The 22364-nt window shown below is 45.9% G+C and overlaps 1 protein-coding gene and 1 long non-coding RNA gene across 3 annotated transcripts in view; one reads left to right on the forward strand and one right to left on the reverse strand.

Annotated features, from left to right (window-relative positions):
• Positions 1-22364, reverse strand: part of rapgef3 (Rap guanine nucleotide exchange factor (GEF) 3) — a 40570-nt gene that overhangs the window by 3389 nt on the left and 14817 nt on the right. For both annotated transcript variants that reach the window (XM_035382763.1, XM_035382764.1), the window contains 24 exons: positions 18619-18725; positions 17615-17736; positions 17170-17347; positions 16823-16907; positions 16303-16363; positions 14782-14858; positions 14240-14386; positions 13598-13710; positions 13227-13315; positions 12302-12380; positions 11246-11396; positions 10794-10876; positions 10482-10512; positions 9614-9698; positions 9223-9360; positions 8329-8426; positions 7110-7235; positions 5384-5565; positions 4358-4448; positions 3759-3809; positions 3109-3196; positions 1714-1778; positions 867-921; positions 518-589 (listed from right to left, as the gene is read on the reverse strand). In XM_035382763.1, coding sequence (XP_035238654.1) covers positions 518-589; positions 867-921; positions 1714-1778; positions 3109-3196; positions 3759-3809; positions 4358-4448; positions 5384-5565; positions 7110-7235; positions 8329-8426; positions 9223-9360; positions 9614-9698; positions 10482-10512; positions 10794-10876; positions 11246-11396; positions 12302-12380; positions 13227-13315; positions 13598-13710; positions 14240-14386; positions 14782-14858; positions 16303-16363; positions 16823-16907; positions 17170-17347; positions 17615-17736; positions 18619-18725 — 2374 coding nt within the window. The remainder of the gene's footprint in view (positions 1-517; positions 590-866; positions 922-1713; positions 1779-3108; positions 3197-3758; positions 3810-4357; positions 4449-5383; positions 5566-7109; positions 7236-8328; positions 8427-9222; positions 9361-9613; positions 9699-10481; positions 10513-10793; positions 10877-11245; positions 11397-12301; positions 12381-13226; positions 13316-13597; positions 13711-14239; positions 14387-14781; positions 14859-16302; positions 16364-16822; positions 16908-17169; positions 17348-17614; positions 17737-18618; positions 18726-22364) is intronic.
• LOC118208266 lies at positions 6625-7160 on the forward strand. Its single transcript, XR_004761538.1, has 3 exons — positions 6625-6711; positions 6894-6962; positions 7071-7160. It is a non-coding gene; the product is annotated as an uncharacterized LOC118208266 (long non-coding RNA).

The following is a 22364-nucleotide window of genomic DNA, read 5'->3' on the forward strand; positions in this document are numbered from 1 at the left end:
TTTAGTATGCGATGGGCCGCTTGCGAAAAAATACCACCCTACCATTCTAACCGTACTATGGGAGTGTAATAAATCACACCTGTAGAGTTTACATTCAGCCGAGGCAACAATAAGCGGTTTCAAAGCTATTCTGTAAACAGTGTGAGATCAGTTTTGACAATTTACCATAAAAAAGGAAACAAACCACATACATCTAAAGGCACTCCTGGCGTCACGGGGATTGAAATTTCCCACAGCTATCTGTTTGTTGATGGAATATTATGCTAAACTGCAAGTCATATTTAAGGGGCCACAGTGTTCATTTACTTCCTGAATAGTTTGCTCCGGAGCATACTTGGCAAAAACATGGAACTAAGTATTTCATTTGGGTATTTTTAAGTACTCTCAATTTTCTGAACTTTGCAAAAAAGTATACTCAACTATTGAGTGTGCTAGTAGGTAAGTGTGACGATTTGGACACAGCCTGAGAGATTCAAGGGACAAAGTGTAGCTGGGTTACAGGTGGAGGTTCACTTACAGGTGGAGATTCTCACAGAGGGCGGTTCAAGAAACATGCGGTCCGCCAGGCCTTTTTGTGGAGACGACGGTACTGTGGAAAAACAGGCAGGAGAGAGAGAGTGTAAAACACTACGGCCTGCATACAGCTGCTCTGCTTATCGCTGCAGCCCATTACACGTGTTAAAGCCGAACGCAACGAGAGAGCTGAGGCGGGGCCTAATCGCTGACAGCTTTGAAAAGTTATGCATTTTTTGTGATGTCATAATGCAAACTGTAAAAGTTGGCCTGTGCTTAAACCTGTGACTCAGAAAACGATTAGGCAGGTATTAGGGAACTGAAGGTGTGGATCACAGAAAACCAACCCGTACCATAAGGCTGGCTCCGGCACTCTCTCACCATCTTCACGGTTTTGGCGATCATGCGCTGCGGAGGTGAAACAGGAGTTTTACACTCAAATGGTACACACAACTGTGTATTTCAGGAGCATGTGACACAGATTACAGCAGTATTATTCATTTCAGATGTTATTTGTCCGGCACCTTTATAGACAATCGTATGAGTACATTTTCTTGCTTTCCAAGGTTTGGCTGCAATTCAAAAGGTTTAGAGTACCTGACACAATTTTCTATGATTTTTATATCAACCTGGATATTTAATCTGAATGTGTAATATGTATTTTTAAAGTAAATCTTATGTAATACAATTATCCAACAGCCATACTCATGTACGCCACTAGAGGGTAGAGTCACCTAGACGTGATGATTGCATTGGCTAGCTGTCTGTTGACAGTACAATTGGACCAGCTAAGGATGTCTGTGAGACATTGAAGGGTTTGGCAAACAAATCAATAACATACATATGAAGCCATGAATAAACTAATAGACACCCCCAGTCAAACGTGACTAGGCTATCCTAAATTTATTCAGTTTAATTAGTAATTTATAGTGAATTCATTAAAAGCACACACAAGCCATACTGACTATTGTAACCGAAGAAAAAAAACACTGGAGGGGGACTTCAAACCATCTGCCCAACCTACTTACACAACTCGTTATGGAAAAAGCTGTTTAATTTGTAGACTCATATTAATGTGGATTGTGTAGTCCTGATTCAGTAACATCCCAAGATTCCCCCCCCCCCCCCCCCGCAGTTTTGACCTGGGCTGGGCTTTAGTGGCGGTCTAAAACAGCTGAACACACACCCTCCCGCACTCACCATTTTCTCAAAATTGACCAGGCTTTCCACGTAGTTCTTGTTTCCCTCGTGGATGAAAGTCATGTCTGCGTGGGAATCGGCAGAGAAAGGGAAGGGAAGAAGGAGATAATGAGGAACAGCAGCGATGAGCTTTACTGAAGCAGAGCAGGCTTTTAATGGGATCTGCTGTGTGGCTTGTGTATGGACATGGATAGCCATAGACTGCTCAAGGCATCTGTAATGAGAAGTTACTGATGGTACATTTTGGTTTTAAATATCCAGCCTCAATGTAAAAATATTTTTGTACTGTTTATATCGGTCCAGGTTATTGCATTAATATTGGACAAAAAGTCTAAGTTTGTCCTTCCAGCAGTGATCCTATCATGTTTTAAATATTTATTTCTGGTTTGAAGGCAAATAGTTTCATTTATGCAAATTTGTCTGTAAAACCACAAACCATATGGCTGGTTATGGAACCAGCAATGTGGCGTAACAGAATGGCCAATCAAGTGTGATTGTGAGCAGGACGGATAGGCAGGTAGAAGTCCCCTACTGAAGAATCCACTAAGGACACGCCCCTCATTGCAATGTCAGTACAACAACACTGGTTGCTGGCAAAGAAAACAGAAAACGAGCCAACACATAGCACAGAAGAGGGAGATAATTAGAGGATATTTAAACAACAAACAGGGATTGAGCCAATGATTAAAAATGGTCTCTGCAGTTCTTTACCACTCTGTTTTAAAACAGCTGATGTGTAGAACTATAGCTACTGTTTTTTGATGCTTTTTCCCCCCTTTTTCTCTCCAGTTTTGAATGCCCAATCAAGCTTGCGCTGCAATGCTTACTGCAGTCTCTGCTGTAGATTTGCAGTTGGGCTGTCACAGACATGAGTCAGAGGAAGACTTCATGTGCAGCTCAGTAGATGAACTTGGGGTCGCCCAATCAACCAGCAGGGGTCTCTGGTATGGGATGAGGCTCCTTCCTCCCTCCCTGGGCAACTCTAGAGCCCACCTAGTACTGCCCCGTATGGCTGCTGGCCACAGTTGGCACTGGAGTGGTCAGTATTTGATACCGGACCATGGCGCCCATTTGCTTAAACAGTACTCTAAAAGGATGAGCCACCCAGCATAGCTATGTTTTCAAGCAGATGTTTTGCACAAAGCTGACCACTTCCTCCTTCAAGGTACTACAAACTCAGCAGCCAGGCTCGATTATGAAATTGCTGCACGATCACACCGCGCATTGGGGGCCATTTAAACATGCTGCGAATGTACCTCGCGCTTCCAACAGCAGTGCAGTTCGCTCAGACCACGCGCGCTAAATCGCAAACGTGTAAAAGATGCATCCTTACAGTGCTGGTCTGTTTTCTGGGTATTCGCGGGATCGGCGCGGAGCCGGGGCGGCGGGCCTTACCTTTCAGCAGCAGGGGCATGAAGGGGATGTACGGAGGGCTGAGCTTGGCCACGGCGAGTCTGTACGCCCTGTGATTACGGGAGGGGTCCTAGCAGAGACACACGAGCGCACGCATGGGTACACACGCCAACGCGCACGCATGGGTACACACGCCAACGCGCACGCATGGGTACACACGCCAACGCGCACGCATGGGTACACACGCCAACGCGCACGCATGGGTACACACGCCAACGCGCACGCATGGGTACACACGCCAACGCACACGCATGGGTACACACGCCAACGCGCACGCATGGGTACACACGCCAACGCGCAGGCATGGGTACACACGCCAACGCGCACGCATGGGTACACACGCCAACGCGCATGCATGGGTACACACGCCAACGCGCACGCATGGGTACACACGCCAACGCGCACGCATGCAAGCATGTGCAGGCACACGCGCACACAGCATTCCTATTAGCCACAGTATGCTCGAGAGCTTGAAAAGCAAATTGATTGTGTGTGAATGCAGCTGCTTCTGATCTTTAAACGGCGGTACGGATTGATGTTGACGCACATAATGTGATGGATCAGAACTCTGCAGGCGTGAACGATGACCATTCAGCAGTTTCAAACAAAAGCGTCCTCAGTAACGAACTCACCATTAATCTTTCAAACGAGCAGTAAACCCTCTTCGTCTTGCTTGGCACTCTCTGTCAAAATAGGAGACAGTGTTAATTCTAGTTTATATATAAACATTTGCGGTAATTTTTGACGAACACACAGAAACTCTAATGCTGCTATCATCCCTGAGCTCAGCACGTGTGCATGTGACGGGTGTCAGTGTACCAGCTCAGCATCTTGCGTATTATATCTAAAAAAAAAGCTATTCTTTGAAACGACAAAGAACGGTTCATTTTTTCCTATGTGACTAACATAACATTATGGTTTAGACACATGGGGTTTTAAACCAACTTTATTAGTTTATGAGAAATTCCCAGCCCTCAGAGCTGTAAAAATTACAAAATTACAATATAGCACATTGCAGGAACTATAAAAAACGTGTCATATAAAACAATTACTGTAAAACTGGCAGGGAGGAGGCTGTGAAAAGTACATTGGCTCGCACTCCCTGCCTCCTTCTCTCCCTCCCTCAGACTCTCACCTCCCTCTCTGCGTCCCACTGTTTTCCCTCCCTCCCACTCGCCCCCTCCATCCTCCTCTCCATCCCTTAGACCCCCCCCCCCCCCCGCTTCCTCACCTCCCAGGTCTTGGAGAGCCTCTGCACCGCGCTGTTGCCCAGCCCGAACATGACCGCGAAGAAGGAGTTGAGGTTCCGCTGCTCTTTGAGGCTGAAACGGCAGACGCAGAAGCACAGTCAGCCTTCGCGCCCGCACGGAGAACCGCGGACAAAACCAACCGATTTGTCCCGCCCGTAATTAAACTTGGACCGCCGCGCGCGATATTTCTGGAGAGGGACCGCACGGTCCGTGCAACCGAGGAAAAAATGCGTGCGATTTGACTTAAAGGGACAGCGGCATTCTTGTCATTCCTGGCGCGAGGCAGATAACAGGCACACCAGCACACGAACGTCACGCCGATGAAGCCCGCTGCAGTTATGACTCGCGTGGAGACGCAAGCAGGCTGGTGATCAACAGCAGCCCTCATCGAGTCGCGATTCACAACCCGGCGGTTTGGCGACGCGGAGGCTGAAATGCGGTAAAGCCAGAACCGGAATATCTTTAATGGGCTGGGGGTGCAGGCTGCACCAGCGTTTAACACGCATACTGAATATGAGCGCAGGGAAGCAGTCAGTTGTTCTCCCAGGTGAACATCACTGCACACGACAGACAATATTTCCACCGGCTAGATCTGTCAGGTGTCATTTCCGATTTCTACTCTGAGTACTATTCCATGGTAGTTATTCACTGTTATCTTGCCACCTGAATGGAGGATATTAAAAAATGCAGCTTACCAAAAATACAGTTACATTTAAAAAAGCACTGTAAAAAATGAGAACATTTTAAACTCACCCTACAAATCTTTTCATGACTTTTCGGACTGTTGGGACTAAGTGAGACTCACACATCGGAAGTCTCCTGATAGAACTAAGTGAGACTCGCAGACCAGTGGTTGTTAGACAGGGGGACTCAGTGATACTCACACCATGGCCATCTAGAGCCAAGGGTACTGAGTGATACTCACACCATGGCCATCTAGAGCCCAGGGTACTGAGTGATACTCACACCATGGCCATCTAGAGCCCAGGGGACGGAGTGATACTCACAAGACGGCGATCTTGATGAATTTCTTGAGCAGCGCGGCACGCTTCATCAGGTCGTTGCAGAGGCACAGCTCGGTGACCACCCAGTACTGCACGGCATTAAAGCGGCGCACAAAGCGCTCCAGGTTGGCCGTGGTGGTGCCCGGGAACTTGTGCCGGCCGAATATGTAGTACACCAGCTCTACCTGCAGAAGGGCCATCCAGAGGACACATCATTTTAAACTTCAAAAACTCACATTCCTACTCTTAATTGAATATTAACCATTTTAAAACACATTTTAATCAAATGTGTACAAATAAAGTTATTATGTGTAACAAACAGTTCACAAACAGTAGGCATGGGTCAAATAATTATCTGAAATGCTTGATCCCATTAGATACTGGTTTCTACATTTTGGTTAGTAACATCTTTCTATTCTGGGATCTTTGGAATTTTACCAGCACCGAAATGTGTTTTAAATAAAGATTCAATCCAGGCTAATTAAATAAATGAAAAAATATTGTGTACGAAATAAACATATCGCTTGCTTGGATTGGTTTCCCTTAGGCAAAACACAAAAACTGTGATCAGGTCCAATCTGTCTGCAGCATATATTGATTTTATGAAATTTTTTTAATTTGATTTTGATTTGAATTCTGAATTTCATTAATTTCATTCGGAATGAAACAAACAAATTGGATTGTTGTACAGAAAAACAAGGGATTGCAGAAAAACTCCAAGGCTCACAAAGAACAGAAGCAGTTCTGTTTGGTGGTGGTGGTGGGGGGAGGGCAGGGTGAGTGTTGGAAGGTCATGTGGACAAATGAAACACCAGAACCCATGTGTCACCAGGGGTAATAAAAAAGAGACAGGAAGCTGTTGTAGTCACCTTTTCTACAGAAGCCAGAGAGAACCACCACCAGTCGAGGAATAGGTTTGCAATAACAAACACAACAACGCTGACAGTGATTGGTGGATACTTTCTGGCTATAGGGTCCCTGATGGTATCCTCATGAGAACGGGCAATGCACTTATTTTACTGTCACCAACATACTCCGTGATCATTTGAACAACAAGCTCCATAATCGGTGGCACAACATGCAGTACTCTCTGATGGGTGGAGCTCCTAGATCAGTAAAAAGATACTGTTATCTAGGAAGTGCCAGGCCCTCTGTGTCCTCGCGTGCTGATCTAATATCAGAGAGAAATACCGCAGAAAGACCGCAGACAGCCTGAGAGACGGTCTCCCGCTCGTCTGGGCTCACCTCCGCTTGACTCCGCGGGGAGCACGCGTACACATGGCGACGCCGCGTTGACCGAAACCTGCTTCGGTGTGTCGCTGCGTGTTTGTGTGAGTCACTGATCTTCAGCCATCTCTGTGGCACCAATTCCTTTCATAATTTATGCCATTGTTCCTTCGAAGTGTTGGTATGTGTCCTTCGGTATGTGTGAGTAACCACAAGGCATTTTAAGGTTTGCATTGATTAGGTAATGGCGATTTTTTAAAACGTGTATTTTGTTTTATTTGTGCAGGTGACCCCTGCGCACGGCTGTTCCGCTGCTCCAGTTAGCTGTGAAGCTGATCTGTATCTGTACTACCCGGTTAGTTTTTTATATTCTGAATCGTTTTGTCTACACTGGTGTTCATATAACCTTATCGCATGCACTGTGTTCTATGATAGTCTAATAAATAAATACCTGTATCCCTAGGGGTCAGAGGTCAGGGGTGAGGGGGTCAATGTTCCTCACCTCGTGCATGGCTCCGAACAGCTCCCAGTCGTAGTCGGTGAGCTGACTGGCGATGTCTTTGGAGCTCATCTGTTCCAAAGTGTGAATGCTGCCCTGATCTGGGCCCTGCTGCTCCTGCAAGGGTGTCTGGGTACAGAGGAACAGGTTCTGTGTTATTCGCCTGCCCCTCTACCTGCCTATCACACCTCAAATCCCACCCCTCTACCTGCCTATCACACCTCAAATCCCACCCCTCTACCTGCCTATCACACCTCAAATCCCACCCCTCTACCTGTCTGTCACACCTCAAATCCCACCCCTCTACCTGTCTGTCACACCTTAAGCCCTGCCGTCACCACAAACTCCACCTTCCGTCTGTATATCACACTTTCATCCTCAAAACTCACCCCTTCCTTTGTATATCTTCACCATTATCCAGCAACCCTGTGCTTCTGTCACTTCTGTGACACCTTAATCCTCAAAACCCTGCCCCTCTGTATATCACACCTTTATTATGAAACCCCACCCATCCATATGGCTGTCATACCTTTATTATGAAACCCCACCCATCCATATGGCTGTCATTCCTTTATTTTGCAACCCTGCCCATATGGAACGCTGTACTCATCCTGCCTGTATGTGTTCTTTTTTAATTTTAGCGCTCTGCTTCTGGCCAGGGGTGCCTGGGGCCATAGCACAGTATGTGCCAGCACATTAGACACTGAGTGATTGGTTATGCACCTTGTGCTTCAGAAAAATAAACAACCACTGAGGCTAATGGCTGAAAGGCGTTTCAGTAAAGAAATGAAGCTCCAATTGATCTGTACGGTACGGCTGTGGCTAATCCTTCATGCTGCCTCCGTGTCTTGTGTTTGCCTGTTTTCCCAACCTCTTGGCTGGCCCGTTATTGAGAAAAGGGTTACATAAAAACAAGAAATGCAACTATTGTTTACTTCACGCTCCAGCACTGTGTCAAGAGGTGATGGGTGGAGGAGACAGGTGGAGGTGATGGAGGAGGGGGATGTGTGGAGGTGACAGGGGAGAAGGATGGGTGAAGGTGATGGGGGAGGGGAATGGGAGGAGGTGATGGGTGGAGGAGAGGGGTGGAGGTGATAGGATGGGTGGAGGTGATGAAGGAGGGGGATGTGTAGAGGTGATGGGGGAGAAGGGATGGGGTGAGGTGATGGGGGAGGGGGATGGGTGGAGGAGATGGGTGGAGAATCAGGTGGAGGGGGCCTACCAGCTCTTCCACTTGACTGGCAGTGCACAGGAAGAGCTTCTCATTGAGTCCCAGTGATGTGTACACAGCCATGGCATCCAGCTTCAGCTGAACCCTGTCTGAAATACACACACACACACACATTAAACAGACACATTTTGTACGCACACACACACACACACACACACGTTAAACAGACACATACTGCACACACACACACACCACACAAACACATGTTAAGCAGACACATACCGTGCTCACACACACACACAACGTGCACACGCACCACACATAAACACACACACCGTGCACACACACACACACACCATACACACACCAGTCATACAAACACACACACCGCACACACACCACACACATACACACATACTGTACATAGACACATACACACACACACACACATACTTTACATACACACACACACGTACACACACAAACACATGCGCAAACACACACACGAATGACATGACATGGTCTGTATATAATAACAGACCATAGGGCACATTGCTAATCTGAAGAGGACCTGCTAGTGCAGGAAATTTCCTGGTAATACAGGCATGGATAATAAAATTAAACCTGCAGAGTTTCATTTTAGTCTTGTCAGCTTTCAATCTCCCTCTCCTCCAGGTAGACAATGGAATGAATGCTATGATATCAGGCTGCATTCAGAAAAAAGAGGTTTCACTTTGATAACTAACTTTTGGGTTATCATATTATTAAACAACACCACTAACCTGTCGTGACAATGAGGGTTATCAGTTTCTAAATTACGTAACTTGTGTAATGATAACGTGGGTTATCCTGATTTTAAACGATACCGCTCATAGGTATTGTATCAATCAAAACTGACGTTAATTCAGATTAGCTGTCAATTGTGTGTGATGGAGGAGAAGTTACCTCCTGAGGAGTTCATTTTGACCAGGACATGGTCTCCTCCCGGGTCCACTAAGCAGGACATCAGGTCCTGTACAGAGGTGTTGACTGGGAGCATGAGGTTGACAAAGCTGTGGTTGGGACGATAGATCTCGTACAAGACTAGAAACAAAGACCAGGGAGAAGGACAACTGATTTTAGCACAATGGGGTGGAGTTCATATTAAATCCATTTGTACGATACATTAACTTATTCTGAGTTCTAATCTGAGACTGTGCGTGTTCATGATGTAGACTAATGAGTAAAACATGATGGGTGGATAAAAGATGGCTGGTGAGTAAGCACTGGACGCAGCAAATAACTTTTCCAGGCTAGTTCCTTGGATGCATCACGGGGAAAGGCGGTGTGTGCAGACCTTTGTCCTGTGCCCTGATTGGCTGGCATTTCCCCGCTGGCTCCTCTTGATTGGAAAACCAGTCCAACTGTTGGTTAAGCTGAAACTGAGAGAGAGAGACAGAGAAAGAAAAGGAGAGGGAATGTGAGAGAGAGCAGAGGAAATAAGAGGTGCAAAAATGTGAAGCTGAAAAAGAACATTGGATTCGTGAATACTTTCTTTTCTTGAATGCTGCTGGTACAGAAAACCCAATTCCTCAAAGGATGTAATGCATTATTACTGCAGTAACATTCTTATCGCTTGGTGTTACTGGAATGTTCTGAATTGAATATTCTAATACTGATGTAACAGTCACTACTGGTAATGGAAAGTAATGTTCTAGAACACTAATTTAGAATTTTGAATAAACATTCTAAAAAAACCTACTCTTCAAAGGGTTAAAGGGGAATGAAGACACAGAAAAGAAGGTCCACTGTAGAGGGGGCTAGAAGAAGATCAAAACTATATACTATACGATTTATATATCAATAAAATATAACATGACTACTCATTACTGATCAGTTATGATGCTGTCACATATGAATTTGGACACACACAGAAATAAAACGCACATATGAGATGGATGGGCAGGAACTGTATTAGAACGTGACCAATGCTTAGCTGAAAAATGGTCATCTGCATATGCATCTCCAGTGGCCATTGGAGGAACACACAGATCTACGCTAGCACGCTCCGTTCTTTTTCCACAGGAAGCTGGGCCTGATTGGAGTTTACTTTTCCATGGACTCTTGTGTTTGTTATACGAGGTAAAGGTTGGAGCCATGTTGCCTCTTTTCTTATCTGAAGGACTTTCTCGTAAAGAAAGGACATGCAAGCGCAGCAAACTGACCTTCGACAGTGTCTGGTGTCCATTTTCAAGCCTGAAAGTGAAGATACATTGTTGGGGGGATATTTGTTAATTGTGACTTTGAGGATTTTTGATTAACATGAGCGAAAACAATCATTTAGTGGTGAGTAGTAAAAGACTAATAATGAATATGTGTGTTATTGTAGCATAGTAAATGGTGAAATTCCAATGTCAGTACTGGATGTGTGCTATCAGATATGTATCTGTGTCTGCATGTGGATCTGAGAGTGTAAGTTGTAAGTTCGTATGTGTTTGTGAGTGTGTGTTTGTATGTGTATGTGTATGTTTACTCACACTCTTGCTCTCCTCCTGTCCCTTAGCTGCTCTCTCAGCATGCTGGAGAGGCGGGAGTCACCCAGCACCTCCCCCCTCAGGTTCTACCACAGCACACACAGAGCATAAAATCAGCTTCAGTACAGCACACACAGAGCATACAATCAGCTTCAGTACAGCACACACAGAGCATACAATCAGCTTCAGTACAGCACACACAAAGCATACAATCAGCTTCAGCACAGCACACCCAGAGCAGCACTTCAGCTTCAGCAAAACTACCACAGCACACACAAAGCATAAAATCAACTTTGTCACAGCAAACACAGAGAAGTGCATCAGCTTCAGCACAACCCCTACCATGGCACACACAGAGTATAAGACCAGCTTCAGCACAGATCCTATGGCAGAACATATAGAGCAGGACACTGATACCCTTTACCACCCCCCCCCCCCTCCCCCCTTCACCCCACCTCTAGAAATTCCCAGGCAGGGGGATCATCCTTCAGGAGCAGGCCGTATAGGAGCACCCACTGACCCACCAACCGGATGATCTTCTGCTTCTTGTTGAGGGAGTAGGCCGCCTTCTCCAACTCTGAGCCTTCAGAAGGCTCAGCATGGTAGGTGCACAGAGCGTTAAGGGTCACATGACCACCAATGTCACAGTACCATCATTCACAGGGACATAAACATGTCATATAAATACTGCTTACTGCTTTACAGCTGTGTTTGTGCCACTTAAACGACTCTGAGAGCTTACTGTGTGGTTCCTCTGTAGTATGGGAATGTCATTAAGTGTAGAATATTCTTTTTACTTTTCACACTGGCAGGCATGTGCACATAAACTAAATGTAACACTGTAAAATCTTATTGCTTGTTTCTCCTTTTTTCTATTTTTCTCTCCCACCCCCCAACTTTAGAAATTACACACGCTGCAAATCTGCTCGCCACGTTGAACAACATGTGCGTGCTGTCCATTTTACGCCACAAATATTTCCCTGTAGTGTTGCAGTGTTTTGAGAAAGGCTTAGTGTTTGAACTTCTTCTGCCAATGTGGCATGTGGGTTGTGAAGTCATAAATAGATACATTCTTCCATGACTGCAAAGAAAGTCAGGCGGGAAAATAAAGTGAGACTAAGACTATGAGAGAGAGATAAAGAGAGATAGATAGATACACTTGGGCTGGGCAATATAATAATAATAATCGAATTAACCATGTGGTGGCGATGATTGTTAATTATATCTGATGCGGATTGTTAATTATGTGGTAGCAAACATCAGAACTTCAGAGGCCACGTGAAATGCTTCCGGGAAAGACAGATAACGGAGGCGACGTTTTTCTCCCCAGAAACATTTCATTCAACCATTGAAGTTTGGATGTTTACTGCCGCATCAGGTATAATTACAGAAAAAAAGATGAAAAGAAAGGCGATATGCTACATGCTGGCGATGATAGTTATTGCATTTGATAATTATCCTTGCGGCGTGTGGCCCAGGCCTCATACACGCTGCAGTCAGGAAGAGGATATTGGTGCAGCAGGGCCGGGCACAGCGTGCTGGACGGCATGAAGACGCTGTGGGTCAGGAGGAAGTCGGTCACGCAGGGATCTGGGGACGCAGAACACACACGTTTCACTCTGAACTCCCTCGCGGGGACAGACCGTGGACTCCCCCGCCTCGCACCCCTAACCCCGATCCCCCCCCCCCCCCCCCCCATGCGCCGCAACACGGCCACAGCCATTTCAGTCAGCCGTTACAACAGTAAAAACAAACACACCCGGAGGAACGACTGTCTGCTTTTTTTGGGCTTGCCGTCTGTTTGATTAGATTAACAGAAAAAGAACGCTTTAGCACACGCCACTTTACGCACACCAGGGGAACTCCCCTCATGGCCGGGGTGTAGAACAGGGCTCGGAGTCTTCAGTCAGCAACTCATTTACCCTTGAAATGCCCTGTTTCTCGCCATCTTTCCCAGATATTTATTTAACTGAGCGCCGAGGCACGATGAAATGAGGCTGCTGCACAGGATTGGAGCTTCCCATCGTTAAAGGACCTCCTGTAGACTGATCCTCCAGAAAGCCTCAAGCATCCGGTTTGATTCTATCAGCTGTTAAGTCTGGCTCATGGTTAAGTGCTAAATTTAAAGGATGGATAAAATTTCTTTGCAGTTAGTTTGGCGAGTTCAGCAAACTGAACAAAAATTTACTTCCCAAACTGCTTCTTGGTGATGAGCAAATGAAAATACACTAACTCCATAATGGGTGGTGCTAGCTCTTGCTGTCAGTTGCTGAATCTTATGAGCTGATAAAAAGAGTTTGCTTCCCACAGCAAAACAATGGTTTTTTCAAGTGAACAGGTTGCTGAATCCACATTATAGCCCAGCCCATTGTGGGCTTCTTAAAGTCTCCTCCTCTCTCTGTTAATGAGACGGATGATTGTCATAGACAGACACACCTATGGGGTCGTTGCTGTTGGTGTCAAGCCTCACGTTCTCAAGCAGGTGTTCCAGAATCTTCTCTGGTGTCCCTGACATCACAGTGTACCTGTGGTAGAAGAACAGAAAGCCATCTGCATCACACACAATGAGATTATATTTACCACTCCTTATTACTATAAATAGAAGTTCAATTTCTGTTGAGGACATGATATTCCTGTGAAGAGATCATACTTGTTAGTGCTTAACATGAGAACAAACAATTATTGGTAGCCAGAGATTGTCCTAAAAGATGGCTAACATTTAAACTATGTACTGCAATTAGTTACTTCACAGACAAACAGCATCAAAGACCTGGTTAGCTATTCTAGTTGGTGGGCGTGTCTCTTACTTGTTGCTGTTGCCTGATGCTCCCTGATTGGCTGAGTCGCTTCCGGAACTCTTCTCCAACACCAGCACAGATTTCCCATGCTCCTCCAGGCGCACCGTGTTGGCCTCCACATCCTGAGCCACACACAGGCATCACACATTAATGCATGTCTCTAAATGGAAACCAGTGCTGCCAAAATGGTGGCTGTACTCCCAAATTCACACACTTAAACAACATACTAACAACATTTCTGCAAAATGCTCCCAAACTTCTCTTCCCTTTACTTGGTATTTGGGCGCTGGAAGGGAATGATCGAGATGACTGAGGGGCAGCCAATCAGCTACAGTAATTTGGAAAAGACTAACTTGTCTGTCAGTTGGTAACTTTATCATCAATAAACAGAAAGACATTTTGGAGCATTACAGTATGGCTTCTTTTTTCCTTTGCCAAGTAATTAAAAATAACATATTTCATGAAAGTCCCCCAAATTATAAAAACATGCAAAAATAATGTCCCTTTGCATATCCTCCAATCCTTCCTCTAATGACTTCTATTTACAGACAGGGATTACAGGGGGAAATCTGATGACCTTTTTTGCTCTGACGAGTTAGCAATGCTAATGGCAGCTTAGAGGTGGCCAGATCAGAGCGAGATCCTGCGCACCTTGAGGATGCGTATGAAGTCCTGTTTGTCCACGCGCAGGAAGTGGCAATTGTCCTCTCGCAGTATGATGGTGGCAGCGCGTGGCGCGTCGTTAACAAGTGCCAGCTGGCCAAAATCATCTCCCTCGTGCAGCGTCGTCACCAGACCCTGTGTCAAATGCGCGTACACACACACACCATAATTACACACCACACATACAAACAGAGAATACACACCATATATGCACATAAACACACATACATTTACACACACAAGATGATGGATAGACATAAGAAGAGGTTCATTCTTAGACTCTAACAGTATCCCGAATCAAACCCACAGACCCGTCTCCGCTGATGACAGTGCATTTACCATTGAGACTTTATCACATGGCACAGTGCCTTTACATAACCTGTAAATATAACACTTGGTCTACCTCTCGTACTTTCAGGTCACAGCACACACTTCTATCCACATTTACACTGCAGTAAACCATCGTAGACAAAGACCTTCAGCCCACAGGGCTCAGCTGAGGCCCTGGAGTAGAGCAAAGAGACTCTTACTTTCCCATGTGTTATAACGTTCACAGAGCCCTTCCAGATGATGTACCAGGACGTCCCTTTGTCTCCCTGGCTGAACACTGTAACACAGGAGAGACAGGCCATGGAGACACCACGTGCTAAACGGTCAGCCACTATCCACTGTTTTCATGGGGAGGGGAGGGAAACGTCTAGAAAATTTGACAAAGCTAAAAATTAAATCCACAAACTCCACTTGTGTATTATGCTTTAATTAACCACTGCATGATGTAGAGTACTGTTTTTGTGCGCATATGTGTGTGTGTGTGTTGCCCCCCCCCCCAACACACACACACACACACATATGCCAGAGAGTCTCCTGATGTAAGGCCAGCTTTGCAGAATTTTCAGCATGCAACTGCATCCATTCCCGAAAAGAAAATAGTGGCGTTAGTCCACAAAGTCAATAACCTAAGGCCTTGCTGACAAATTACAGCTTAATGGATTAACTAAGGAGGGACACTCTGACAAAGGTCTCTGTCTGAACTGTTAACCCAGTGGCAATAAAACGAAACTTTGCAAGATACACAGTGTGGGAGGCTGTCTCATATTCATCCTCTCCAAGAACTCATGGGTGACTGCGGCAGGTACGCAAACACATTCATTGTCAAACTACGCTGTACACCTCAATGCTGACTGTAAGTCAATGTTTATTCTGTGGCGGTATGGCATTTGTGTCCTGTCAGTCATCCTGGTGTAGGTTATTTTCCATCCTGCAGCCCAAAGCGTTAAGTGATGCAAGGCTAATTCTGATTATCTTCGCTTCTGCTCCGATGTCTTGGCTTGTGTTTACTCACTAATACAAATGTTTAATAGAGTAGCGAGAACATAACTCCTCTATTCACTACGAATCTGCCTTTAGGTAACTAGGTAAAGTTATCTGTGAATTAAGATATAATAAATAAATGGACACATGAGTTTCCTGTCCAGAATGTTTCCTCATGGGAGAAGAGCCAGTGTCTGTGCCTGAAATGGTCCACTAGTTCCCTGTATGCTGGGACTAACTAGGCTGTCAGCCATTTGCTAGAATTTGGCTCACACCCTAGTAGGTTCACTACTTAGGGAGCTAGTGGACCATTTGAGACACAGCGAGGTTGTTACAGTAGGGCAGTTAATGTTACTATACAACGTAAATAGGAGCATATCTATACAGTGTAAAATAAAGTTAAGAATACTCAATATTTCAAGGCAGCTTGCTTCAGTATTTCTTTCATTTTTAGCTTAAATTACATTTTAAAATTTTGAGTTCAAATTATGCCAACTAACATTCATTAGTTCAAAAACAGTTAAATTAATAGTTTTCTAAAATGAATGTTTTTTTTTAACAAAACAACTAATTAAATTAAATTAATTAAATTGGCATAATGCCTTAAATCTAAGCTCAAAACAAAGCAAGCTGCCTTCAGATATTGGGCATTCTGACCTTTTTACAGTGTGTGTGAGCAGCTGAAGGGGTGATTGTGCCTGCGTGCTGCAGCTTGGGCTGACTGCTAGTGTGGCACTCACAGACTGTTCCTGCCTTGGCGTGGGACTCGAACACCAGAACCGCAGCCAGCTCCTTACGCACCTACAAGGGAGGAAAAAAATGTTCATAAATTAAGAAAACAGGAACGCATTCAATTCAGAATCCTTTATGTGCATGTGTGTACACGTACACATACACACACACACACACACACATATATATATATATATATATATATATATATATATATACACACCTTATATTTTCAAATATTACACATTTTATAAATCATGTCTTGGTAACACATCTTTGGTAATGGTGTCATCAGCGTAATTATTAAATATTTATTCTGCACTAAACAGCTTTGTGTTTTATGTAGATCAGAAGATGTTATGACATTGTGCTTCAGCGCTCCAGTGAGCTAAGTATTCACTGCGCTGCAGCCTGTAGTGTGTTTGGGGTGGTCAGTCTAGGAGCCCTTGAGACGAAAGTCTGGGAACCCCTGGGTTAGGGATATAGAGGACCACTGTTCAGTAGGAGCGCTGGTGCGTTATCACTCACAAAGCTGGACAGGTGAGCCACAGCCTTGATGTGAAGCAGCTCCTCGTAAATCACTTCCAGATCCTCTGCAGTCCTCTGGCTTGGGCTTGGATGGGGGCGAAGTACAGAGCACAAGTTTCATTACACAATTTCCCAAAAAACGACACACAATTTCAGACCCTGCCATCCTTGCCTTTGGTTTGAATATGTTGATGACATCATCGTGAAAGAGGCCTAGATTCTAGAATTGAAGGTCTTTCATATGTCTTATATTCATTCAGCTACTTCCTATGGGTTTGTGGTTTCAATTCAAGACAATAAATCTGTAGGCCTTGTATCAAAGTTTTCCACTGGCTACGGGCACTCACCATTTGCGCAGGATCATTGTCAGCAGTGCATCGGGACCCATCTGGACCAAGAAGGACAGGCCTTCCTGAAGCTCCTCCTCCAAGTCCTTCTCATTGGTTGTATGGTTGAGACTAAACTCCGCCTCCAGGAAGCGGTAGAACTGGGTGTCCCTGTCCTGGAAGTTCAGCTCTTGTTTCACTGCATTGATAGAGAGGGAGAAAGAAAGAATGAAAGCTCTCTCTTTTCCCCAAAAGCTGGGCAATCATAGCAAAGCTGACTGTAATGATCAATGCAGCTTGGTTGCCTACTGAATGTTACTAAAGCTTATTTTATGACCAGCTCCACTCCTTTCATTGTGTTTTAGTGTGGATGACTAATCTCTGTAGTATCTTACAGGCACCGGATATTAAAGCACACCCATCAGGTTTAGAACTCAGGAGGGGGGACCCTGAAAGAGGGGCTCACCGTGAACAAGTATCCCCTCGTCCACCAGCACCTGCCACATGCCCACCGCCTGGCTCCGGGACTGCAAACTGTCATTCAGCGTCATCAGCCAATCAACGAGCTCTTTTCCTGTAGAGCACTGCCTATAGGATGTACAGGTGAGAAGAGCCATGAGAAACCAGACACACGCACGCGCACACACACACGAACACACACGCACGCACACACACACACACACACACACACACACACACACACACACTGAAGCGCATACACAGACACACCCACACATGTTCTTCACGCACTCACATACACAGTGACACACACGTCATGACATAACATCATAGAGATCAATGGAAGCACATTACTGGGTGTTAAAGTTGATATGTACCAATATTTTAAATCTTGGACATCAGAATGTACTGGGGTGAATTTTGAATAACTCATTTAAGTATTTTTAGTCGTTTTTTTCTTGTTTCCAACATTTCTTATTCACTACAGTGAAGGTTAAACTTGCTAAACATTTGGTGATGCATGGAAAACAAAAATGTGAAACACTTTTTTGAATTCATTGCTCAAATTTATGGACAGAACACGCTGCAGTCAGATTGAACCTGTGCCATCTTATCAGATTCTATCTGAAATATGGACTACTGTATGTGTGGTATGTCAAAACAGACTGCAAAAGAACATTCAGAGTGATTCATATTGACAAGACTTTATTGAACGTCACTGTAGCTGACTGCATGCCACTATAATACCATTGGAGACAATGGAATGGAACTATATGCCACAGCATACCTTGATCTGTCAATGACTGGAATTTGCTCCATAATTAAATCCATTAAGAATACATTTTTCAGTACCATGTGACAAGCAAGGCTGTGGGAGAGTAATGTTTCAAAGAAAAAGGGTGTAAAAGTGTGTCATGAACCATTTACAACTCATAGACAAACAGTGAAGAAGAAAAGCTCAATTGTATAGTAGCTATAGGCTTTAGACACAGGGCCAGACATCTGTCATACCTGTAGGTTTTGAGATGGTGTTTCCGGTCCCTAATCAGACCTGGGTTTCGCCCAATCAAGGTGCTATACACAGACCTGGCTGCTTTCAGGATCCGGTCTGAGAGAAACTGAGACAGACAGAGAGAGAGAGATGGTCATTATTATTATTAAGATGAGAGTGATCAGGGATTACATCCTGGTGAAATATAAACAGCAATGGTACTCTAACAATACAAAAACTCAAGCACGTTTCTGTAATATTTATCTTATACTGCTTTAAAGATATGATACTCTGTATTCACGGAAGTGATTAGTAATGGAATGGTGGGCTGATTGGTTGAAGCAGAGTGCTGGGCAGACCTGTCTTCTGGAACATTCTGAAGGCAGTGTGCTGGGGGTAGCGTTCAGCTCAAGAGGGACGGAAAAAGAATGAAAAGTGAGTGCAGCCTCCCCCGTACGCCTTGGCTTGTGGTCGGAGGGACAGGGGGCGGGGCCGAGGTGTACGTCGCGGAAACGCCAGGAGGCCGAGCGCTGGCGGTGCGAGTGACGCATGGCGTGGAGGGGGGGGGGGGGGGCGCGCGTGGGCCCCAGCGTGGGCCGCCAACCGGTGAGAAAGTGTCGCTGCTACAGTATCACGCTGTCCCTCCGCCAACACATTACCCCCGCTGTGCACTGTCTGCCAGGCAGGGGGTGTGATTTCACACAAACCACAACTCCTCCACGCTCTCTCTCTCTCTCTCTCTCTCTCGCTCTTCCTTCCTTTCTGCTGCAGCGTCTCCATCTCTCCGCCCTGTTTTCCTCTTTCCACCACCTCCCGACCTCTGTGTACTCTCACTGTGTCTCTCTCCTCTCTCTATTTCTATTCCAACTCCTTTCTATTTCTCATTCTTTCTCACTCCCTCTTTTCTGTTTGTTCCCCTCCATTTCCCACCATATTTCCTCATCTTTCTCACTGTCTCTTTTCCTTTTGCTGTCACTCAGTCTTTCTCTTTCGTTCTCGTTCTCCCTCCCTCTCTCTCCTCTCACTTCCCCGTCTTGTGATCGTGTGAGTGACTCACACAGTCATCTGTTTCTTCTATGTTTCTTTCGGGATGGTGCTTATCCAAGGTGGCAGCCTTTGGTTTCGAACGCCCCCCCCCCCCAACCCCTCCAGCAATTGTCCCCTGCACCTCATACAGGGCACCCACAGCCAATCATGGGGAAGATTGCTCAGTGATCCCTGCCTGCCTGGTTGACCGCTACCACTCTGATGATGAAAGAACATGGCAGGTCAGGAGAAAGCCCCCTCATGCCAATGAACAAAGGTATTTACGCGGCTTAGAACAAAAAGAAACAGAAAGCCACAACCCCTTAAAATTAAGTCTCCTTGAGACTAACTACTCATCTTAATGTACACCATACTGTATTGAAGGGCTGGAGTTTTCCTCCCCATGTGCCTTACAGAGTTTAAGTTCAGTTTTATTGTCATATGCAATAGTTATGCACGGTGCAACTAATGCAATGAAATTCTCAGTTGCGTACAAAAGATGAAGTAATAAAATAGGATTGAAAATAATAAGTCCCAAGATGCCATGTTTGCTAAGTTCAGGTGCAACAGATGGATTCAAGTGTTTTGTTTATGGCGTTTGGATAGAAACCATTCATGAATTTGGTGGTATGTGCACTGATAAAACTCCTTGCTTAATTACAAAAGAGTAAATAGTCCAATGTGGTCATTCATTATTTTATGGGATTTCCCTTGGCATTGTTTGGCGTAAATGTCCATAATGGGTGGGAGATCAAGCCCAGTGATGAATTCGGCTGTCCTAACAATCTGCTGCAGTGCTTTCCGATCCTGGGCTGCACAGCTTCCGTACCAGGCTGTGATGCAACCTGACAGCACGCTCTCAACTGTGCATCTGCAGAAGTTACAGAAGGCCTGGGGGGAGGGGCATCTCCTCAAACCTCTCAGGTGGTACAGACTGATGGTGATTGGGGGCTGCTCCTTCATGTCTCCTGAAGTCAACGATCAGCTCCATAGTAAGAAAGGTTGTTGCTTGCAAACCATGTTGCCAAGTCACTCATCTCCTCGCTGTAGGCTGCTTTGTTGTTGTTTATGATCAGTTCCACCACGATGGTGTCATAAACTCACCTGGTACACATGGTAGAACCAATATACTCAAATCTGGCCCTTGAGGCCAGTAGTACTGATGTTTTTCTACATGAAAGTTGATTGATGGATTGCCGTCACCGAGATTCCACTCACCTGGTGTCCCTGGTCTAAATCAATCCTTGATTAGAGGGAATCATGAAAACGAGCAGGACTACTGACCTCAAGGCCTTTTCTACATCCCTGCTGTAGGGACTGCTTGAGGCCAACAGGGCCGTGTACCCAAAAGAGTGCAGAGCGAGCGGTTTTATGTCAGTTCCCCATGCCGCTGACCTCAGTCTGTGCCGTGCTCCTGCAGTCCCAAGCCTCAGAAGCCACAGGCGCGCGTCACTGGGGTGGGCTCCAGCGTAACTGCCTGACGCAGGCGGCGAGTGGGGTCACCTCTCTGTTACCGTGGTTTCCCACCGCGCCGGCCCGCGCGCGGGTGCGCAGGAGGGGCCTCTGCAGGTCAGGGCCACGCCCCCGAATGGCTCACAACCCCTTCTGTGACAGGCCTGCCAACCAGGGGTCAAGGAATACTTTGATACTCCCCATGGGACCAGTGGTGCTTTCTCAGGAGAACGCAGTCCAGGCCCCCCCTCCGAATTCCTCTAAGCCCCCCCAGGGATGCCAGCCTGGGCCCTCAGGGCCTCCGTGCCTCAGATTGTACAGCCTTTTCCAGAGGCAGCAGCTCACACAGACACCACCTGACAACAGACAGCTGTGCACAGACCTTATCCCCATCCTCTCACAGGATACTTGGGCTTTGAAGGGGCACACCACCCCAAAAAAGGAAAGCCTTTGGCTTACGCTCCCCTAGAACGGTAATACAGGGATTGTGAGTGCTGTCTGTCCCTCTGATTTGGCCAAAATCCGAGGGACTGTGATCGTTTCCCAACCCCGCGCCGGCTTCCCAGCGTGAGAGATGGCGATCTTGCCAGTCTCCGCCAAAAACAAATCCCTTCCTGTCAATCATACTCCAAACTGACCCTCCTCCTTCCGAAGGGATACGCATCCGGACCGAAAAGCTAGCGCACCACGGCAGAACGACAGTAGTGACTGAGTTCACTATGTTCCCCCCGTCTCTTACTCACTAATCAGGCCTGTGTTTTTTGTTCCTGCTTACGCCTCCGTGAAGGTCCTCACTTTCGATGCGACGTAGACGAAGCTTGGACCGAGTCCTCTGTGGGGGCGTATGCAGGAAAAATGATCACTGTTTTTCTCTACAACACACGCGCACGCACACACACAAACAAATTATGACTTGTTTGAGGGAATCCAGGACCGGGACAGATTTAAACAGAACCGATCCAGTGAGATCAGTAAATCTGCAGTCACAACTGACAGCTTAGATTTCCGTGGCAACCACCAATTTGTGACGAGATATTGCAGCCAATCGCTGCTCCTCCCTTAGGAGTACCTTGAGCCATTGCTACAAAGTTTACCGTCATGGAACAGATCGCATCTGGAATCCGTCTCTTTTTTAAAAGTTTAAATGAGTTAATTTGCTTCAAGATGCCTCTTTAATTTAATCTCATATATGCCATGTCTTTTTCAATAGTTTACTGTGAGGGCCTGTCCTCAGACCTCGCGGTGCACAGGAAATCCCCTCAAGCAGCCGGCAGAACTTTCCAGAATC

This window comes from Anguilla anguilla, chromosome 11 (assembly GCF_013347855.1).
Source record: "Anguilla anguilla isolate fAngAng1 chromosome 11, fAngAng1.pri, whole genome shotgun sequence".
Lineage (NCBI taxonomy): Eukaryota > Metazoa > Chordata > Actinopteri > Anguilliformes > Anguillidae > Anguilla > Anguilla anguilla.